Genomic DNA, 17,576 nt, shown 5'->3' with positions numbered 1-17,576 from the left:
CTTTTTAGCAACCCACTGATTCCAGCTAAAATCCTGACATCAAGGAACATACGTCGGCGTTTCCAAGAAGCTGGAATTATGAAACTTGGGGACTTGAGGGCTGGTAGAACATGGAAACCCACAGCTACACTAGTGGAAGAGACGAAAATCCAGTCTCATCGAATACTGCAGAGAATAATGGGAGAGGTGATTCTAGCGCTGCCTCGAGAGTTCAAGGAGACTTTAAAACGGGACTCCGGAGGGGACCAGCAACCTTTCCCCCCTCTCTCCATCTCTGCAGCAGCAGAACGACCGGAAACCAACGGAGAAATACTGTCCTTCAAGATACCACAACTGACGGACTTTGAAAACGCCACCAAGAGAGCCTTATACATTACCAGTGTGAAGGTGACCCATCAGAACTCTCTGGCCGGGGTAAAAGAGTCGAGGTGGTCGGATCTGCTGGCGCCGGGTTCTTCCCCACGGGGCAGCTGGAGGTCCCTGTACAAACCCCCTGCGGAGAAGCGTACAGCTGATCTGCAGTGGAGGATCGTGCACGGGGCCGTGGCCACAAACAGACACGTAGCACATATCGACCCTACCGTAGCTACAACATGCCCATTCTGTGGGAGCGATGAAACTATAGAGCACCTCTTCTTAGGATGTGAGAGGTTAAGGTCAATGTTCAACACCCTAAGAGTATGGACAGCAAGTTTTGAGCAAGCCTTAACAAAAGAGTTGTACATTTTCGGCCCAAAATACTCCGCTAACAACAAGAAAAAGATCTGCATAATGAATTTTTTAATTGGCAAAGCAAAACTGGCCACATGGCTTACAAGAAAAAACAAAATTAAAAACCCCCGAGAGGGGGGGGGGTTAGAGACTGTGGTTGAGGGAGAGGGGGAGTGAGATGTGTACAGGTAGAGGTGACACGAGGGGCGGGACCATCAAACCTGGTGAAGAACCGCTTTAACTCATTAGCTCTCACAGTGTCACCATCAATTATACTAATGTCCTTCTTCTTATTTTGTCTGGACAGTGTATGTTTCCTAAAACCCAATTTCCTGGATAAAATACCAAGTATGTTTGTGTGTGTGTGTGTGTGTGTGTGTGTGTGTGTGTGTGTAGGTGGTTGCCACAGTGTGCATCACTTTTCTTTACCTATAAGGACGCCTGGCTGTCCCTGGTGCCACAGAGGGACGACGTTGTCCCGGTAGAAGCGCAGAGGTTTTTCTCCTGCGTGGCTGCTCTGATGTCACTGCAGCTCCGCGGTCTGGTCATCACGTCGCTGCAGGAGCTGCTGCACCTCCTGTCACGGCACCGGGTGGGGATTAATCATACACAGTGTGTCTTTAAATCACTCAGGAAAGAGTTTAGTTCATACATTCTGTTGTCTAAATGTGTGTGTATGTGTGTGTGTGTATCGACAGGACGGTAATGATTTTGGAGAGTTTTATGATGAGTTGCGTTACACACAGCGCCCCCTGCTGTTGGTCAAGCTGAGGGTAGAAGAGTCAAAGGTCACGTTTCAGCCTCCGCTGTCTCAGTGCTGGGAGCTCATTGAGTTCTCGTTCATGCACATCATCAGCAGTGCTGACCGCCTTCCCCGGGTACACACACACACACACACACACACACACACACACACACACACACACACTGTCTGTGCTTAGACATTACCCTGTGTTTGCCTGTACAGGTGGAGTGTACGCTGTTCCCTGAGCTCCAGAGGAGGGGTGTAACTCTGCGCTCTGTCAGACAGGATGAGGCGCTGGTGACCAACCTGCTGAGGCGAGCCAGAGTCATTTATCAAAGGAACACTGTAGGACCACACAGGTGAGAACACCGTAGGACCACACAGGTGAGAACACTGTAGGACCACACAGGTGAGAACACTGTAGGACCACACAGGTGAGAACACTGTAGGACCACACAGGTGAGAACACTGTAGGACCACACAGGTGAGAACACTGTAGGACCACACAGGTGAGAACACTGTAGGACCACACAGGTGAGAACACTGTAGGACCACACAGGTGAGAACACTGTAGGACCACACAGGTGAGAACACCGTAGGACCACACAGGTGAGAACACCGTAGGACCACACAGGTGAGAACACCGTAGGACCACACAGGTGAGAACACCGTAGGACCACACAGGTGAGAACACCGTAGGACCACACAGGTGAGAACACCGTAGGACCACACAGGTGAGAACACCGTAGGACCACACAGGTGAGAACACCGTAGGACCACACAGGTGAGAACACCGTAGGACCACACAGGTGAGAACACCGTAGGACCACACAGGTGAGAACACCGTAGGACCACACAGGTGAGAACACCGTAGGACCACACAGGTGAGAACACCGTAGGACCACACAGGTGAGAACACCGTAGGACCACACAGGTGAGAACACCGTAGGACCACACAGGTGAGAACACCGTAGGACCACACAGGTGAGAACACTGTAGGACCACACAGGTGAGCGTAGGCTTCAAACACTCACAGGAAACGGGGTAATCCTTAAAACACAAGCGGCACAGGTCCGTCCCGGCCACAGCGCAGGTCAATGACAATCAGATACAGTATATATACAGGTGTATGTGTGTGTGTGTGTGTGTTTTGCAGGTATTTGGAAATGTATAATAAATACAGCAATCTACTTGATGGATCAGCCAGACAGGATGTTCTCTCATTCATCCAGGAGAAGCATTCTCTGCATGGCTTTGTCAAAGTAATCACACACACACACACACACAAAAATATATATATGTATATATAATTTTTTGGAAAGGACTGGATCTGCTCTTGATCGTTGTTGATCTATTACCATCGTAATGTTGTAGGCGGGAACAGAGGAGACGAGGAGGTGATGGGTAGGTGTGGGGTCCAGGAGAGGAATGTGGAAGGGCAGGTTGTTGTAGATTTCACAAAAAGTCTTTCGGAACACATGGTGACATAAGAGTGGTGGAAGACTATCTGCTGTGTAGGAGGTTAGAGACTGTAAGGTGGGTGCAGAGGATAGTGTAGGTAGACAACATCAGATGGTGGTCTTCAGGATGACTTTTAAGGTACAGGAGAAGAAAAAGAGATTGAGGACTGAACAGGTGTTAGTTGAGGAAGGAAGATCTGTGTGTGGAATTCAGAGAGGAGGTACTGGGTGGTGGTGAAGAGATGGGGGGCTACTGGTCACCTACTGCAGACATGGTAAGGGAGACAGCTAGGAAGATGTTTGGTGTGACATCAGGAAGATGAGGAAACTTTGTGGTGGAATAAGGAAGTACAGAGAAGTATCCAGAGAAGCAGGTTTGGAAAAAGAATCGTAATGGTAGGAGATGAAGGAGAGTGGACATGAGTATAAGGAGGTGAAGAGGGAAGTAAAGTGAAGCAGGAGGTGGGAGTATAGTGAGTTATATGAGAAGTTAAACTCAAAGGAAAAGGATTTATATCTACTACAGGCTGGAGTGATAAAGTATTCAGAGGGAAATGTAGTGACAAGTGTTACCTTCTGAGTGGGATTGAGTATTTTGCGGAGATGATGAATGAAGAACATGAGACAGAGAAGGTTATCTATAAAGAGGATGAAGAGTGGAAAGGCAGTTGGTCCAGATGACGTTCCACTGGACGTGGCAGTGGAGTGGCTTACTATATTATTTAACCAGATCTTAGAAAGTGATGTGGATGCCTGATGAGTGGAGAAGAAGTGTTTTAGTTACACACACTTTTTAATCTTTAAGAATGAGGGAGCTGCATAAAGCTGATGAGCCACTCCATAAAGTCATGGGAAAGAGTAGTGGAAGCTAGGTTGAGAAGAGAGGTGACAATCTGTGAGCAGCTGTATGGCTTCATGGGAAAGAAATAGCACCACCGATGCCATGTTTGCTTTAAGGATGCTGATGGAGAAGAATAGAGAAGGTCAGGAAAAACTGCATTGACAGGTTTAAGGATGAGGTTAGACAAGAGTCTCCATGATGTTTGTGAATGATATTGTGATCAGCAGCGAGAGTAGGGAGCAGGTTGAGATGAGTGTAGAGAGGTGGAGAGATGACCTGGAGAAAAGAGGCATGAAGGTCAGTGGGAGCAAAACGGAGTACATGTGTGTAAATAAGAGAGAGGGGGGAGAGGTGCAGCGCCAAGGAGTAGAGGTGGGGAAGGTAGAGGAGTTTAGATATTCAGGGTCAACTGTCCAAAGCAATGGGTAGTGTGGTAGAGAAGAGAGTGCAGGCAGGGTGTAAGGGGTGGAGAAGAGAAAGGACCAAGAGGATGTTGATGGATGTGGGGAGGGAGGAGATGCAGAAGGACAGAGTGACAAGAGAAGATGTGGAACACAAGGTTAAATGGAGACAAATGGTCCGCTGTTCTCCTCCTGATATACCCCCCACCCCTCCTCTGCACATGTCCAAACCATCTTAATCTGGCCTCTCTAACTTTGTCCCCAAACTGTCCTACCTGCACTGTCCCTCTAATATAATCATTCCTAATCCTGTCCGTTCTTGTCACTCTCAAAGTTCAACACAGCGTCTTCAGTGACAAGGGAAGATGTGGGAGACAGGGTTAGATGGAGACAGATGGTCCGCTGTGGCGACCCTTAACACGAGCAGCTGGGAGGAGAAGAAAGGGATGTAATCTATTCATTTATTGTATCTATTGTCATTTATTGTGTGTGTGTGTGTGTGTGTGTAGAAGATTAAGAGCGTGAACAGTGTGTGGAGTGAGATCTCCTCTCTACGTGTGACTGTCCCTCTGTCACTCTTCTGTCTGGAGGCTGTGAAGCTCCACCAGGATCTGTGTGACCGAACGGAGGACCTGAAACACCTTCTGGTCACCTGCGAGCTGCAGGAGAACCGACACCTCAACCAGGGGTGAGGAAACACACCACAATACCTGTACTGTAACACACACCTGGATACATCCTGGAGAGACACACCTGGAGAGGGGTGCTGGGGTTAAACATGCATGTGTGTGTGTGTGTACAGTATCTGTCAGCAGTACCAGCAGATTATGAACACAGCGATGAGTGTTCCTGGAAACACAGAGGAACTGGTGGAGCTCTGTCACTTCCTGAAACACACCAGCGATGTGACCGTACACACACTGCGAGATGAAATTAGTGAAGCGGCCCAGCGCTTACAGTTCCTGCTGGACTACGCCACCCTCACAGGTACCCGGGTCCTCTAGGGTCCACTACAGGGAGGAAGACACGGCTCAAAAAACCCAACTGTTTTCACTCTCTCAGGTTGACTAAAGATGAGCTCAGTTTATATTTAACTTAAAGTAATGAATCATCATTTTAATGTCTGATTGTTTAAACAACAACTGAAACATTTATTTACATTAACAAAGTGCAAAATCACTGTACATCACTAACTGTGGACTGGGAGAGACACTGAGGACAGCTTTAATACGCATGGCTACTGCTAGCACTGATAAACAGTATCTATATACACAGAGATTATAGTGTGTGTGTGTGTGTGTGTGTGTGTGTGTGTAGATGATGACTTTAAGTTAAACAGCAGAGTGTTCCACTGGCCAGAGAAGATCAATACTGTGTGTGAGGTCTGTAAGGACAAACTGGCCAATCAGAGGCTTTGTGTTGAGGACCAGCTGCGCAACAGGTAAACACACACACACACACACACACACACACACACACACCTCTCTATTTCTCTTTCAGTCTCTCTCAAAATATTTGCCCACCATAAAGACACAGTATCACAACACCACTGATTCTGACACAATATATCATGATCGATTAAAAATAAATAAAGATCACAGAGAATAATATAAAGTACAGAGAAACCTTGGATTGTGAGTAATGCGGTTTACGAGCGTCCTGCTAGACGAGCAAAGATTTTTAATAAATTTTGACTTGAAAAACGAGCATTGTCAGCATTGAGCATATCGAGTATCATGTATCACGCATGCGCTTCTTGTTTTGACGTCGAGCGTCACATGATCACAACCAATGGTTGAGCCAATGGAGCCAATGGTTTTTCTCTCTCTTGCACAGTGGAATTGTGGGTAATCGTCTCCCCTGCTGGGTCTTAGTGCTCGTCTCCTACTGGTATAATCAACATCCGTGCACGCGTGTACTGTTTACTATAACACTGTGACCACGTGTGTGTGTGTGTAAAATATATTTTATTTTGTGTCTGTACGCGTGTGTGTACAGCGCGCATGTACTGTTTATTATAACACAATGTGTGCGCATGTGTAAAGCAAAAGAAAGTCTCATTAAAGAGGTTAAAGATCCATTTTCTCTCTTTCTGTTATAATTAGACACCGTGTCTCTTTACACACACACTCTCGCCTTTACACCCCCCCACCCCCTCTAAGCTTTACACACACACACACACACACACTCTCTCTCTTTGCTCCTCACAGAAACTCTGCTCTTTCACGATTCAAAGGTAAAGTGTAGGTTTATTTGTTTGTTTTACTTTACAGTAATGATTTCGTTAGTTTGCGCTCACGCGAGGGTCATTAGCGATGTTTCTTGCTAATTTCCAACAACAACAAAACAGTCTTTCCGTTAATGTATGTGTGTGTGTGTAAAATTCAAATAAGAGAGGAGAAAGATTTACTTTCTACGTGATTTATTTTGACTTTTTTTAATTGTAAAGTGCAGGTTAATTTTTCTTTTTACGTTATATTTTGTTTTAATTAATTTTTTATGTATATATTTTTTCGGCTGTGGAACGAATGATTTAAGTTTCTATTATTACATATGGGAAAATTTGCTTTGATTTATGAGTGTTTTGGAATATGAGCCAGATTCCGGAATGAATTATGTTCATAATCCAAGGTTATCACTGCAAAATAAATAGTATAAAAATGAATAATTGATAATATAAAAATAAATTAAGAAACACATTTACAGCCAGTCACATGAAGTCTGCCATTTATTAACAGTATATCTATTTTATAGGAGAAGAGCAACACACTGGTGATTGTGCTGTATTTGATACTTTTCACACTTTTTCTAAATTTCATTCTAAGTTTTAATCTTATTTAACTGCAAATTTTACTTTAATTTTATTTAACATAATTGTATTTTTCTGTGTAAAATAAATTTTTTTAGTAAGTTTATTTTTTGTGTTTCTATTTTTAGTCTAAATCTTTTTCACATTAAAAAATATACAGTATATCTAGTTTAAAGAAATGTAATTAGAAGTAGATTTGAGAACCAAAGCTTTCTATTAATCAGTAACTGTAACACAGGTGTGTGTGTGTGTGTGTGTGTGTGTGTGTGTGTGTGTGTGTGTGTGAGAAAGAATTGCAGAGCTGGAACAAACACTGCAGGGTTTATTTAAAGACATGGACGTGTTTAAGAAGAAGGAAGTGATGAGTGTGGACGAGATGAAGAGCAACGTGGAGAAGCTCAGCGAGATCACAGCGTGCCTGGAGAACGCCACTACACAGCTCGAGGTGTGTGTGTGTGTGTGTGTGTGTGTGTTTTATTCAATACTACTATTGAAAATTCAGGGTCTAGTCACACAAGCATCATTTTCTCCCTTTTGTTTAAAAAAAATCTCATTGTTTTGGTTGTGAGTTCAAATCTCAGCAGCAGGAAGCTCTGTTAGGTCTCTGAGCTCACGACTCTTAACCTCAGTGTGTGTGTGTGTGTGTGTGTGTGTGTGTGTGTGTGTGTGTGTGTGTGTGTGTAGTACATTAATAAGGAGGAGAGTTTGTTGGAGAGAGAGCAGACTCAGTTCCCCCTCCTGCAGACCATCATGACCAACAAACAGCCGTACGACCAGCTGTGGAGCACCGCGCTGAACTTCTACACCAAGTCAGACGTCTGGATGAATGGTAACACACACACATGCACACACACACACACGCACACACACACAGACACAAAGTGTGAAGTTGTAATGTGTGTGTGTGTGTGTGTGTGTGTGTGTGTGTGTTTCCCGCAGGCCCCTTCACACAGCTGAGTGCAGAGCAGATCTCTGATGATCTCTCCAGCATGTTCAGACACGTCTACGGCCTAAAGAAGGTTTTCTCCGAGGTTTCGGCTCCACGCAGGGTGGCAGAGAGCGTACGCAGCAAAATCGACAAGTTCAAGCAGCACCTGCCGGTCCTGGGCATCATCTGTAACCCGGGGATTAAAGCACGGCACTGGGCACAGGTACACACACACACACACACACACACACGGTTACAGGGGTACTGTACAGTGTGTGTACATCATGCTGTATAATTAACGTCTCCTCTGGACCTTTAGATCAGCAGCATCGTGGGATGTGACGTGACCCCGGACACACACACTTCTCTCCTCAGCATGGTGGAGCTCGGCCTGAACAAACACACTGACAGGTAGGAGATCAGGAGGACACTGAATAACGAGCTCATCAAAGAGTTTATAGAGTTTAGTCTCGATAGTTCAATTTTATAGCACTTTTAATAATTGTCATTGTCGCAAAGCAGCTTTACACAATCAGAACTCCCTGAGATGGAACCAGAAACCTTGAGAGGAACCAGACTCAACAGGGAACCCATCCTCATCTGGGTGATAACAGATAGCAGGGATTGATCTGCACTCATACTGTGTGTTAGGAGGCTGGAAGTTCAGTAGAACAGGAGATGTGGAGAAGTTCATATGGAGTCCAGTTGGTTATTGGAGGCTCAGGTGGTCTGTAGGAAACTCCAGTCCTGAACATAATGTTTAGTTTATTTATTTATATATAACATTTATAACAGCCGCGGGACGGACCAAAGTGCTGTACATCCACATCATAACATCATAAGTCTAAAAGTCACGATACACACAAAACTAATAGGCACAGTAGAGCCGAGTAGGCCGGGGAACCAGATATCAATAGGCGAGTCGTTCCAGAGACGAGGCTCAATAACCGAAAAGGCCCGGTCACCTCTACGCTTGAGTCTGGAGGGTGGGATTAAGAGGAGGTTCTGGTCACAGGATCTTAAACTTCTCAGTGGTGTATGATTTGAGCTTTAGAAATACCATAATAGAGAGAGTTACAATAGTCAAGGCGGGTTGTAATGAAGGCATGAATCTCCAGAGTCTCATCAGTGAGAAAAGGTTTCACTTTTGCGAGTGTACGGAGCTGATAAAAGCTAAATAACCCAGATGAGGATGGGTTCTCTGTAGAGTCTGGTTCCTCTCAAGGTTTCTGGTTCCATCTCAGGGAGTTTTTCCCTCAGCACCGTCACCCTCGGCTCGTTCATCAGAGACCATCTGATCATTCTGATTCACACACACTCACATCTCATACACACTTCCATAAATTACTTTTGATTCTGCAAAGCTGCTTTGCGACAATGACCTTCATTAAAAGTGCTCTACAAATCAAACTGAACTGAAGAGAATCGACTCTGCGTGTGGGATGGTGATCATATCCTCACGGGTGCTTCTGCGTGTGGGATGGTGATCATATCCTCACGGGTCCGCCCCTGGTGCTTCTCCTCTCTGTTACGTTATTTTAATATCAATTAAAGATAATCTGAAACAGAGCGTAAAGTAAGAATTGGTAACATTAATACAGGAAACATAATGAAGTTAGATAAAATAAACATTGTTAAAATAAACCAACTCCTGATTGTTCAGGTTAGAGGAGATGGCAGCGTGTGCCAGTAAGGAGTACTCTCTGGAGAAAGCTCTTGAAAAGATGAAAAACGAGTGGACAGAGCTGCAGTTTGGCTTCAAACCATACAGGGATACGGTAAAAAACCACACACACACACACACACACACACACACACATCTGTACCAGATGCCTAAGGATTATGTCTCATCAGCGTCAGGGAGCCAGAAAACACATGACACAGGGATTACATGAGTGTTAACATCTGTGAAGATTCTCAGCCATTCAGGTGTGAGGTTCTCTGCAAGCTCCAAAAACAAAGGAGGATCCACCAGATCTTATGTTAACGGGGCCAGGGGTAGCTCAGTGGTTAAGGCATTGGACTACGGTTCGGAAGATCCCAGGTTCAAACCCCACAACCACCAAGTTGCCACTGTTAGGCCCTTGAGCGCGGCCCTTAACCCTCAACTGCTCAGATGTGTAATGAGATAAAAAAATAAATAATGTAAGTCGCTCTGGATAAGTGCGTCTGCCAAATGCCTAAATGTAAATGTAAATGTTAACGTAACGAGTCTTTTAGACAGCTGAGGATCAGATATGAAGAACTTACAAACTTACCCCAGACTGAAGAAGCTTTTTGGACGAGTAGTGAAACTCCTCTCCATAACAGGAAAGAGGTCCAGTTGTCACGAACCCAAAGTCCCAGAAAAGTTCGCATGATGTTGTGCACTTTGTTTAAAACCTGCACCACTGGGTTCTCCTCATCCCATCAGCAGGACTGGGGTTGTAGCAGACACCTGATAAGTGGTGTGTGTTTATGTTAATGTGACAGAGCATGCTGATTTTCCATTGGACTAACAGGAATCAGCACCCGTCTGAGGGGGGCTGAAGGACCAACCTGAAGGACCGAGAAGCTTTAATGAAGTCGGGTTACCTGGAGCTCCAGCTCCACTCCAGTCACCTGCTCCCTCTCCACCTCACTCCAACCTGTTCATGGTGTAGCACTCAGATTAGCATTCTGAGCACCATGAGTAGCCTGTAGTCCAGCACTGAATTCATGGTGTGTGTGTGTGTGTGTGTGTGTGTGTGTGTGTGTGTGTAGGGTACAAGTGTTGTCTCAGCAGTGGATGATATTCAGGTATTGTTGGACGATCACATCATCAAGACACAAACAATAAAGGGATCTCCATCCATCATACCTATTGAGGCAGAGTGCAAGGTAACACACACGCGCACACACACACACACACACACACACACACACACACACACACAATCCACCAACAAATGAAGTCCTGTACCTGATCCAGTAATTACACTGCAGTCCTCTCCCAGTCTGTGTCCCTGTCTCGTCTCGTCTCTGCAGCAGTGGGAGGAGAAGCTGTTGCAGATGCAGGACATTTTGGACGCCATGCTGAAGTGCCAGTCGTCCTGGCTCTACCTGGAGCCCATCTTCAGCTCAGAGGACATCATCGCCCAGATGCCTGAGGAGGGACGCAAGTTCAGCATCGTCGACACCTGCTGGAGGGACATGATCGCTGAAGCGGTGTGTGTGTGTGTGTGTGTGTGTGTGTGTGTGTGTGTGTGTGGAAAAACATCTAGATGAACACATTCTTCTCTTGTCTTGTGTGCATTTCTTGCAAAATAGTAATTTATATACAATGTGTGTGTGTGTGTGTGTGTGTGAGTATCAGATAAAGGATACACATGTGTTAGTGGCCACAGCGCAGCCCAAAATGCTGGAGCGTCTCCAGGAGTCCAACGTCCTTCTGGAGGACATTCAGCGCGGACTGAACACTTACTTGGAGGAAAAAAGACTCTACTTTCCCAGGTAAGACTCAGGGACGAGTGGACGTGTGGACGTGTGGACAACCTCAGTTACTACCCACAGTGGGCCCCTTTAACGGTGTTGTGAGTGGTGACGGGTCATGTCTCTGCTGACGAGACACAGCCGGTACAGTTCTGGTCTGCACACGTGCTGTTGCGCAGGTTCTTCTTCCTGTCCAACGACGAGCTGTTGGAGATCCTGTCCGAGACGAAGGACCCTGAGCGAGTCCAGCCGCACCTGAAGAAGTGCTTCGAGGGAATCGCTAAGCTGGAGTTCACCGCCGAGCTCGAGATCAGCGGCATGATCAGCTCCGAGAGAGAGACCGTCCCCTTCACTGAGGCCGTCTACCCCGCTAAAGCCAAGGTGTGTGTGTGTGTGTGTGTGTGTGTGTGTGTGTGTGTGTGTTTATGGTTTAGTAGAATGTGCTCTTGATTTGATAAATATAGGTTTCTAGTGTGTTAAGGTATTGTTTCTGTGTGTGTGTGTGTGTGTGTGTGTGTGTGTGTGTGTGTGTGTTTAGGGCATGGTTGAGAAGTGGCTGCTGGAGGTTGAACAAACAATGTTGAGGAGTGTAAGGGATGTCATTAAGGGAGGGTTAGAGCAATACCCTGAGGTACAGTATACACACACACACACACACACACACACACACACACACACACACACACACTCTTCTTTATAACCAAGACATTCATTTGCCAAATCAGTTAGTTATTGTAGTAACCGCTCAGAAGTGTGTGTATGCAAAGCTCGCAAAATGGCTAGCCCGACGTCCCGCGGCTATTGTGTCCTGCAGTCAGGCTACCAAAATCTATCTCAGCCCCGCCCATCGGGCTGTCATGGGAAGGAATCAAATATGTCAATGCTTTCGCATTCTTTCCGCAAGATTAAACATGTGATAGAGGGTAATGGCGCAGGGAAATAAAAAAAAGTTACGTGTGTGCAAATTATATTTCTGCTGAGCCAAATAAGACAGGTCAGGGTGAAGAAGGGACAACCAAACAACAGCCTACCACAAAGCGGAAAAGGGGCGAAAAGAAAGTGCAGCTTTTGGTTTCATGGACAAAAGAATTTCTGTGGCTGGAATATGACCAGCTAATTACCATAATGTTCTGTCGGGTGTGTCGTGAGTTTCCTTGGTTTCTGACTCCTTTGTTACTGGGACCAATAATTTTAGGAAAGACCCCATCAGAACCCATGAGGAATCTCTCCATCACAGGACATGCACTGGTCCCCAGTCTGCAGCATCTTTCCCAGAACAAACCCCAATCACAAAACACACACTAAAAATAAACCAAGCGCAATGAAGTCCTGGTAAATCAGTTTAGAACAGAGTACTATGTTATAAAGAGTAAAGTAACACTGGCATAATGTATCAGTCTAATCAAACTTCAAACACCACTGTGGAGGGGCATTCACTCATCTGTGACCCCAGTGGATATTCAGCATCCGCCACAGACTGGTTCAGGTTCTACAGTTCTTACAACTTCATAGAAATTTCCGTTTAATTAGAACCAAATATTTAAGTTGATTATTTAAATTTTTATAAAGTTGTTGTAATTTGTATTTTAATTTTTGATTGATTTTTTTTGTTTCCTTTACAATATTATACATTAAAAAAATATATGCCTGCCCGAAGGCCTACCAGGGATTTTTACATTTTGCAAGCCCTGGTGTGTGTGTGTGTGTGTGTGTGTGTGTGTGTGTGTGTGTGTGTGTGTGCGTGTGTGTGTGTGTGTGTGTGTGTGCGTGCGTGTGTGTGTGTGTGTGTGTGTGTCAGGTCCCGAGGAAAGAGTGGGTGTTGCAGTGGCCTGGTCAGGTGGTTATCTGTGCTTCCTCCATTTTCTGGACCAGTGAGGTGTCTAACGCTATACAGAATAATGCTCTGTCTGTAAGCACACACACACACACACACACACACACACACACACATTAATGCTCCACTTGTAATTGGTAAAATCAGTTGGAGAGAGAAACCTCTGTGTGTGTGTGTGTGTGTGTGTGTGTGTGTGTGTGTGTGTGTGTTATCTTGCAGGCGTACGTGGATCAGTGTAACGCTCAGATTGCAGACATTGTTGAGCTGGTGAGGGGAAAGCTCTCAGGAGGAGCCAGACTCACACTGGGAGCTCTAACTGTAATTGATGTCCATGGTAATCATCATGACCTTTCACCTTTGACCGTTCCATTGGTCATTATGTTGTTACCTCACTCAATCACCTGACTAGAGCCTATTAGACAGCAGTAGCTCAGTGATTATGGTGTTGAACTACTGATCTGAAGGTGTCATGTTCAAATCCCAGCCCCACCAAGCTGTCCCTGGGCCCCTGAGCGAGACCCTAAGTTGCTCTGGATAAGGGGGTCTGCCAGAGGCAGTTAATGTCGTTATAATAATTAAGTCCTTAGTCTTGAAGAATGTGTTCATGGCCAAGGACTTATTCATCTTAGTTTTCAAGAATGTTTATTATTATATACCTTGGAAAATTGGAGACCACCAATTATATCTGCACTTTGAATTTTAGACCTGTCTACACAACATACACATGTATCTGTTATTAATTTTCGAACACAGATACGAACGGACCACGGTTCTATGAACATTCAGTTACGGTTTTTGGCCACATGGTGGCAGTGTGAGGAAAGGAAACAGAGATTTAGTCAAGTCAGTTGGTATGCCTTAAATTGTATATTCATGTCAAAGGCGTACAGGACTCAGTTTGTCAGACTTGAGAACAAATCCGACTTACATACGCTTCTGGATCGTTCGTAAGTCAGGGACGACCTGTACTGAGTACAAAGAGGCCATGACCTTTGACTTTCCCACAGCGCGTGATGTTGTGGCGAAGCTGGCGACGGAGGGTGTGTCCTCTCTGAACGACTTCCAGTGGATGTCACAGCTGAGGTATTACTGGGAGGGGGAGGAGGTCATGCTCAGGATGATCACCACTGAGGTCACATACGGGTACGAGTACCTGGGGAACTCACCACGACTCGTCATCACCCCGCTAACAGACCGCTGCTACAGGTAACACACACACACACACACACACACCATTCAGAGGCAGGCTAATCGTGACTGGGTGTGATGCTACCTGCTGCAGGACACTAATGGGAGCGCTGAAGCTGAATCTGGGCGGAGCTCCTGAGGGACCTGCAGGAACAGGAAAAACCGAGACCACCAAGGACCTGGCCAAGGCTCTGGCCAAGCAGGTACACACACACACACACACACACACACATAAGAGTCAGAGCCAAATGTCAAATGAAAATTCTCTAAGTGTGTGTGTGTGTGTGTGTGTGTGTGTGTGTAGTGTGTGGTGTTTAATTGTTCAGATGGTCTGGACTATAAGGCGATGAGTAAGTTCTTCAAAGGTTTGGCTCAGTCGGGGGCGTGGGCCTGCTTCGATGAGTTTAACCGCATTGAGGTTAGTACTGTACTACACACACACACACACACACACACACACACACACACACACACACACACATCAGTCTAAACCACACCCAGGGGTATTATGGGATATCAGAAGTAGCTGCACATACAGATCAAAGACTAATATAATACAGATACACATGATATACACGTGCTCTCTATCTGCCTGTGTGTGTGTGTGTGTGTGTGTGTGTGTGTGATCAGGTGGAGGTGTTATCAGTGGTGGCCCAGCAGATCTTGAGCATCCAGCAGGCCATAGTGAAGAACCTGCAGCGCTTCATGTTCGAGGGAACCGAGCTCTCCCTGAACCCAACCTGCTGTGTGTTTATCACCATGAACCCAGGATACGCCGGCCGCGCAGAGCTGCCGGATAACCTTAAAGTACACACACACACACACACACACACACACACACACACACACACACACACAGAGGAAAGTTTCTTTACTTACTGTGAAATTCACCTGGAAATACATAATCTAGGTGACACCTGCCTTCATCCTCACACTGATACATGATGTGTGTGTGTGTGTGTGTGTGTGTGTGTGTGTGTGTGTGTGTGTGTGTGTGCGCGCTGCAGGCTCTGTTCCGTACAGTAGCCATGATGGTGCCAGACTATGCACTGATTGGAGAGATCTCGCTCTACTCCATGGGCTTTATTCAGTCCCGCAGGTATCGACCCCATAACCACGGCTTCATCTCTGATCAATCAGTTATTCTCCATTTATCGCCAATCGATCACTTGGTTCTTTACTATTGATTTGTTGATGATTAATCAAAGATTTATCACAGATTGTTAATTTTTTACCAATTAATTTACGATTTGTGAAGTTTAACTTATTAGTATTTTATTAGTAATGAATTAGGAGCAGTTTAAATAACTACTGACTATTATTACTCGACTATTACTGATTTATTATTGATTACTTAATGGCTGATTAGTTGCTGCTTAACTGCTGAATTATCATAGATTAATCAATAACATATTACTGGTGAGTTATCACTGATTTATTGCTGATTTATTTCTAATTAATCAATTATTCACTGACCATAAATCACTGTTTGTAATTTATTGCTGATTACTCTCTGATCTATCACCAGTTAATCATCTTATTATTAATGATTAATTGCTGATTTATTGGCCATTGATTGATTACCTATTGATAATTAATTTATTGCCAATGCATCTCTTATTAATCACTGATTTATTGGCGATCAGTTGTTGATTTGTTCCTGACTCATGTATTGCTCCTGGTCGTTACAGACCTGATGCTGCTCAGTTGCAGTGTTATTGATTACCCTCTGATCCATCAGCAGTTAATCACTGATTTATAACCGGTGTGTTTTAGCCTGGCGCAGAAGATCGTAGCGACGTATCGCCTGTGCTCGGAGCAGCTCTCCTCACAGCATCACTACGACTACGGCATGCGCGCCGTCAAATCGGTCCTGACCGCGGCGGGGAACCTGAAACTGAAGTTCCCTCAGGAGGACGAGAGCGTGGTGCTGCTCAGAGCGCTCATGGACGTCAACATGGCCAAGTTCCTCGCGCAGGACGTCCCGCTCTTCCAGGTGTGTGTCCGTGTGTGTGTTATTTTGTTGTAAAAATTGTTGCAGACACATTGTGTGTGTGTGTGTGTGTGTGTGTGTGTGTGTGTTCCAGGGTATCATATCAGATCTCTTCCCTGGTGTGGTGTTGCCGAAGCCTGATTATGAGTTATTACTGAAAGCTCTTCATGAGAACATTAACAAACTCAAACTGCAGCCTGTTCCCTGGTTCATCAGCAAGATCATACAGGTGTACACAATCTGTCTGTCTCTCCGTCTCCCTGTCTGTCTCCCTGTCTGTCTCCCTGTCTGTCTGTCTCTCCGTCTCCCTGTCTGTCTCTCCGTCTCCCTGTCTGTCTGTCTGTCTCTCCGTCTCCCTGTCTGTCTGTCTGTCTCTCCGTCTCCCTGTCTGTCTTCCTGTCTGTCTGTCTGTCTCTCCGTCTCCCTGTCTGTCTTCCTGTCTGTCTGTCTGTCTCTCCGTCTCCCTGTCTGTCTGTCTGTCTGTCTGTCTCTCCGTCTCCCTGTCTGTCTCTCCGTCTCCCTGTCTGTCTTCCTGTCTGTCTGTCTCTTGATCTGTTTATAAATCTGTCTGTCTCTATATCTTTCTTTCTGATTCTGTATCTCCTACACCCTCACACCAACTCACCTAATCACACACTTACTCACGTGTGCATGTCTGTGTGTGTGTGTGTGTGTGTGTGTGTGTGTGTGTGTAGGTGTATGAGATGATGCTGGTGAGGCACGGCTTTATGATTGTCGGTGAGCCACTTGGAGGGAAGACCTGTGCGTATAAAGTTTTATCAGGAGCTCTGGAAGGCCTGTATGAGGGTGAGCTGAGGGTTAATCTGGCGATGGTGTTGTTCAGCTGTACTGTACCTCTGAACACACAGCGTGACTACACCGTACTAACTGACAGTCGATGTGTTTGTGTGCAGGAGGTCTGGTGGAGGAGTTCGCTGTGGAGTTCCGCATCATCAACCCCAAGTCCATCACCATGGGTCAGCTGTACGGCTGTTTCGACCCCGTCAGCCACGAGTGGACGGACGGCGTCTTGGCCACGACGTTCCGCGAGCAGGCGCAGACGGCGTCCGAAAGCCGCCAGTGGATCGTGTTCGACGGGCCGATCGACGCCGTGTGGATCGAGAACATGAACACTGTACTGGACGACAACAAAAAGGCAGGACCGTACTGCGGCTGTAGGGTTTTAGACCTTTAGAGGGAATAAAGCACACAGGGA

At 45.8% G+C, this 17,576-nt stretch overlaps 1 protein-coding gene across 1 annotated transcript in view; it reads left to right on the top strand.

Moving 5' to 3' along the window:
- dnah3 (dynein axonemal heavy chain 3) overlaps positions 1 to 17,576 on the top strand; it is a 55,774-nt gene that overhangs the window by 17,995 nt on the left and 20,203 nt on the right. The window contains exons 6-33 of the mRNA XM_053494518.1: positions 1,108 to 1,303; positions 1,410 to 1,589; positions 1,679 to 1,815; positions 2,613 to 2,718; positions 4,668 to 4,846; positions 4,961 to 5,145; positions 5,476 to 5,599; positions 7,259 to 7,412; positions 7,652 to 7,796; positions 7,907 to 8,118; positions 8,215 to 8,306; positions 9,559 to 9,673; positions 10,638 to 10,754; positions 10,902 to 11,081; positions 11,230 to 11,366; positions 11,525 to 11,726; positions 11,884 to 11,976; positions 13,144 to 13,254; positions 13,399 to 13,513; positions 14,187 to 14,385; positions 14,462 to 14,570; positions 14,672 to 14,785; positions 14,998 to 15,174; positions 15,375 to 15,466; positions 16,144 to 16,363; positions 16,455 to 16,589; positions 17,056 to 17,167; positions 17,275 to 17,516. Coding sequence (XP_053350493.1) covers positions 1,108 to 1,303; positions 1,410 to 1,589; positions 1,679 to 1,815; positions 2,613 to 2,718; positions 4,668 to 4,846; positions 4,961 to 5,145; positions 5,476 to 5,599; positions 7,259 to 7,412; positions 7,652 to 7,796; positions 7,907 to 8,118; positions 8,215 to 8,306; positions 9,559 to 9,673; positions 10,638 to 10,754; positions 10,902 to 11,081; positions 11,230 to 11,366; positions 11,525 to 11,726; positions 11,884 to 11,976; positions 13,144 to 13,254; positions 13,399 to 13,513; positions 14,187 to 14,385; positions 14,462 to 14,570; positions 14,672 to 14,785; positions 14,998 to 15,174; positions 15,375 to 15,466; positions 16,144 to 16,363; positions 16,455 to 16,589; positions 17,056 to 17,167; positions 17,275 to 17,516 — 4,180 coding nt within the window. The remainder of the gene's footprint in view (positions 1 to 1,107; positions 1,304 to 1,409; positions 1,590 to 1,678; positions 1,816 to 2,612; positions 2,719 to 4,667; positions 4,847 to 4,960; positions 5,146 to 5,475; positions 5,600 to 7,258; positions 7,413 to 7,651; positions 7,797 to 7,906; positions 8,119 to 8,214; positions 8,307 to 9,558; positions 9,674 to 10,637; positions 10,755 to 10,901; positions 11,082 to 11,229; positions 11,367 to 11,524; positions 11,727 to 11,883; positions 11,977 to 13,143; positions 13,255 to 13,398; positions 13,514 to 14,186; positions 14,386 to 14,461; positions 14,571 to 14,671; positions 14,786 to 14,997; positions 15,175 to 15,374; positions 15,467 to 16,143; positions 16,364 to 16,454; positions 16,590 to 17,055; positions 17,168 to 17,274; positions 17,517 to 17,576) is intronic.

Source organism: Clarias gariepinus, chromosome 4, assembly GCF_024256425.1.
Source record: "Clarias gariepinus isolate MV-2021 ecotype Netherlands chromosome 4, CGAR_prim_01v2, whole genome shotgun sequence".
NCBI classification, from domain to species: Eukaryota; Metazoa; Chordata; class Actinopteri; order Siluriformes; family Clariidae; genus Clarias; species Clarias gariepinus.
Note: the sequence above shows the minus strand (reverse complement) of the source record. Positions and strands in the feature narration are given on the sequence as shown.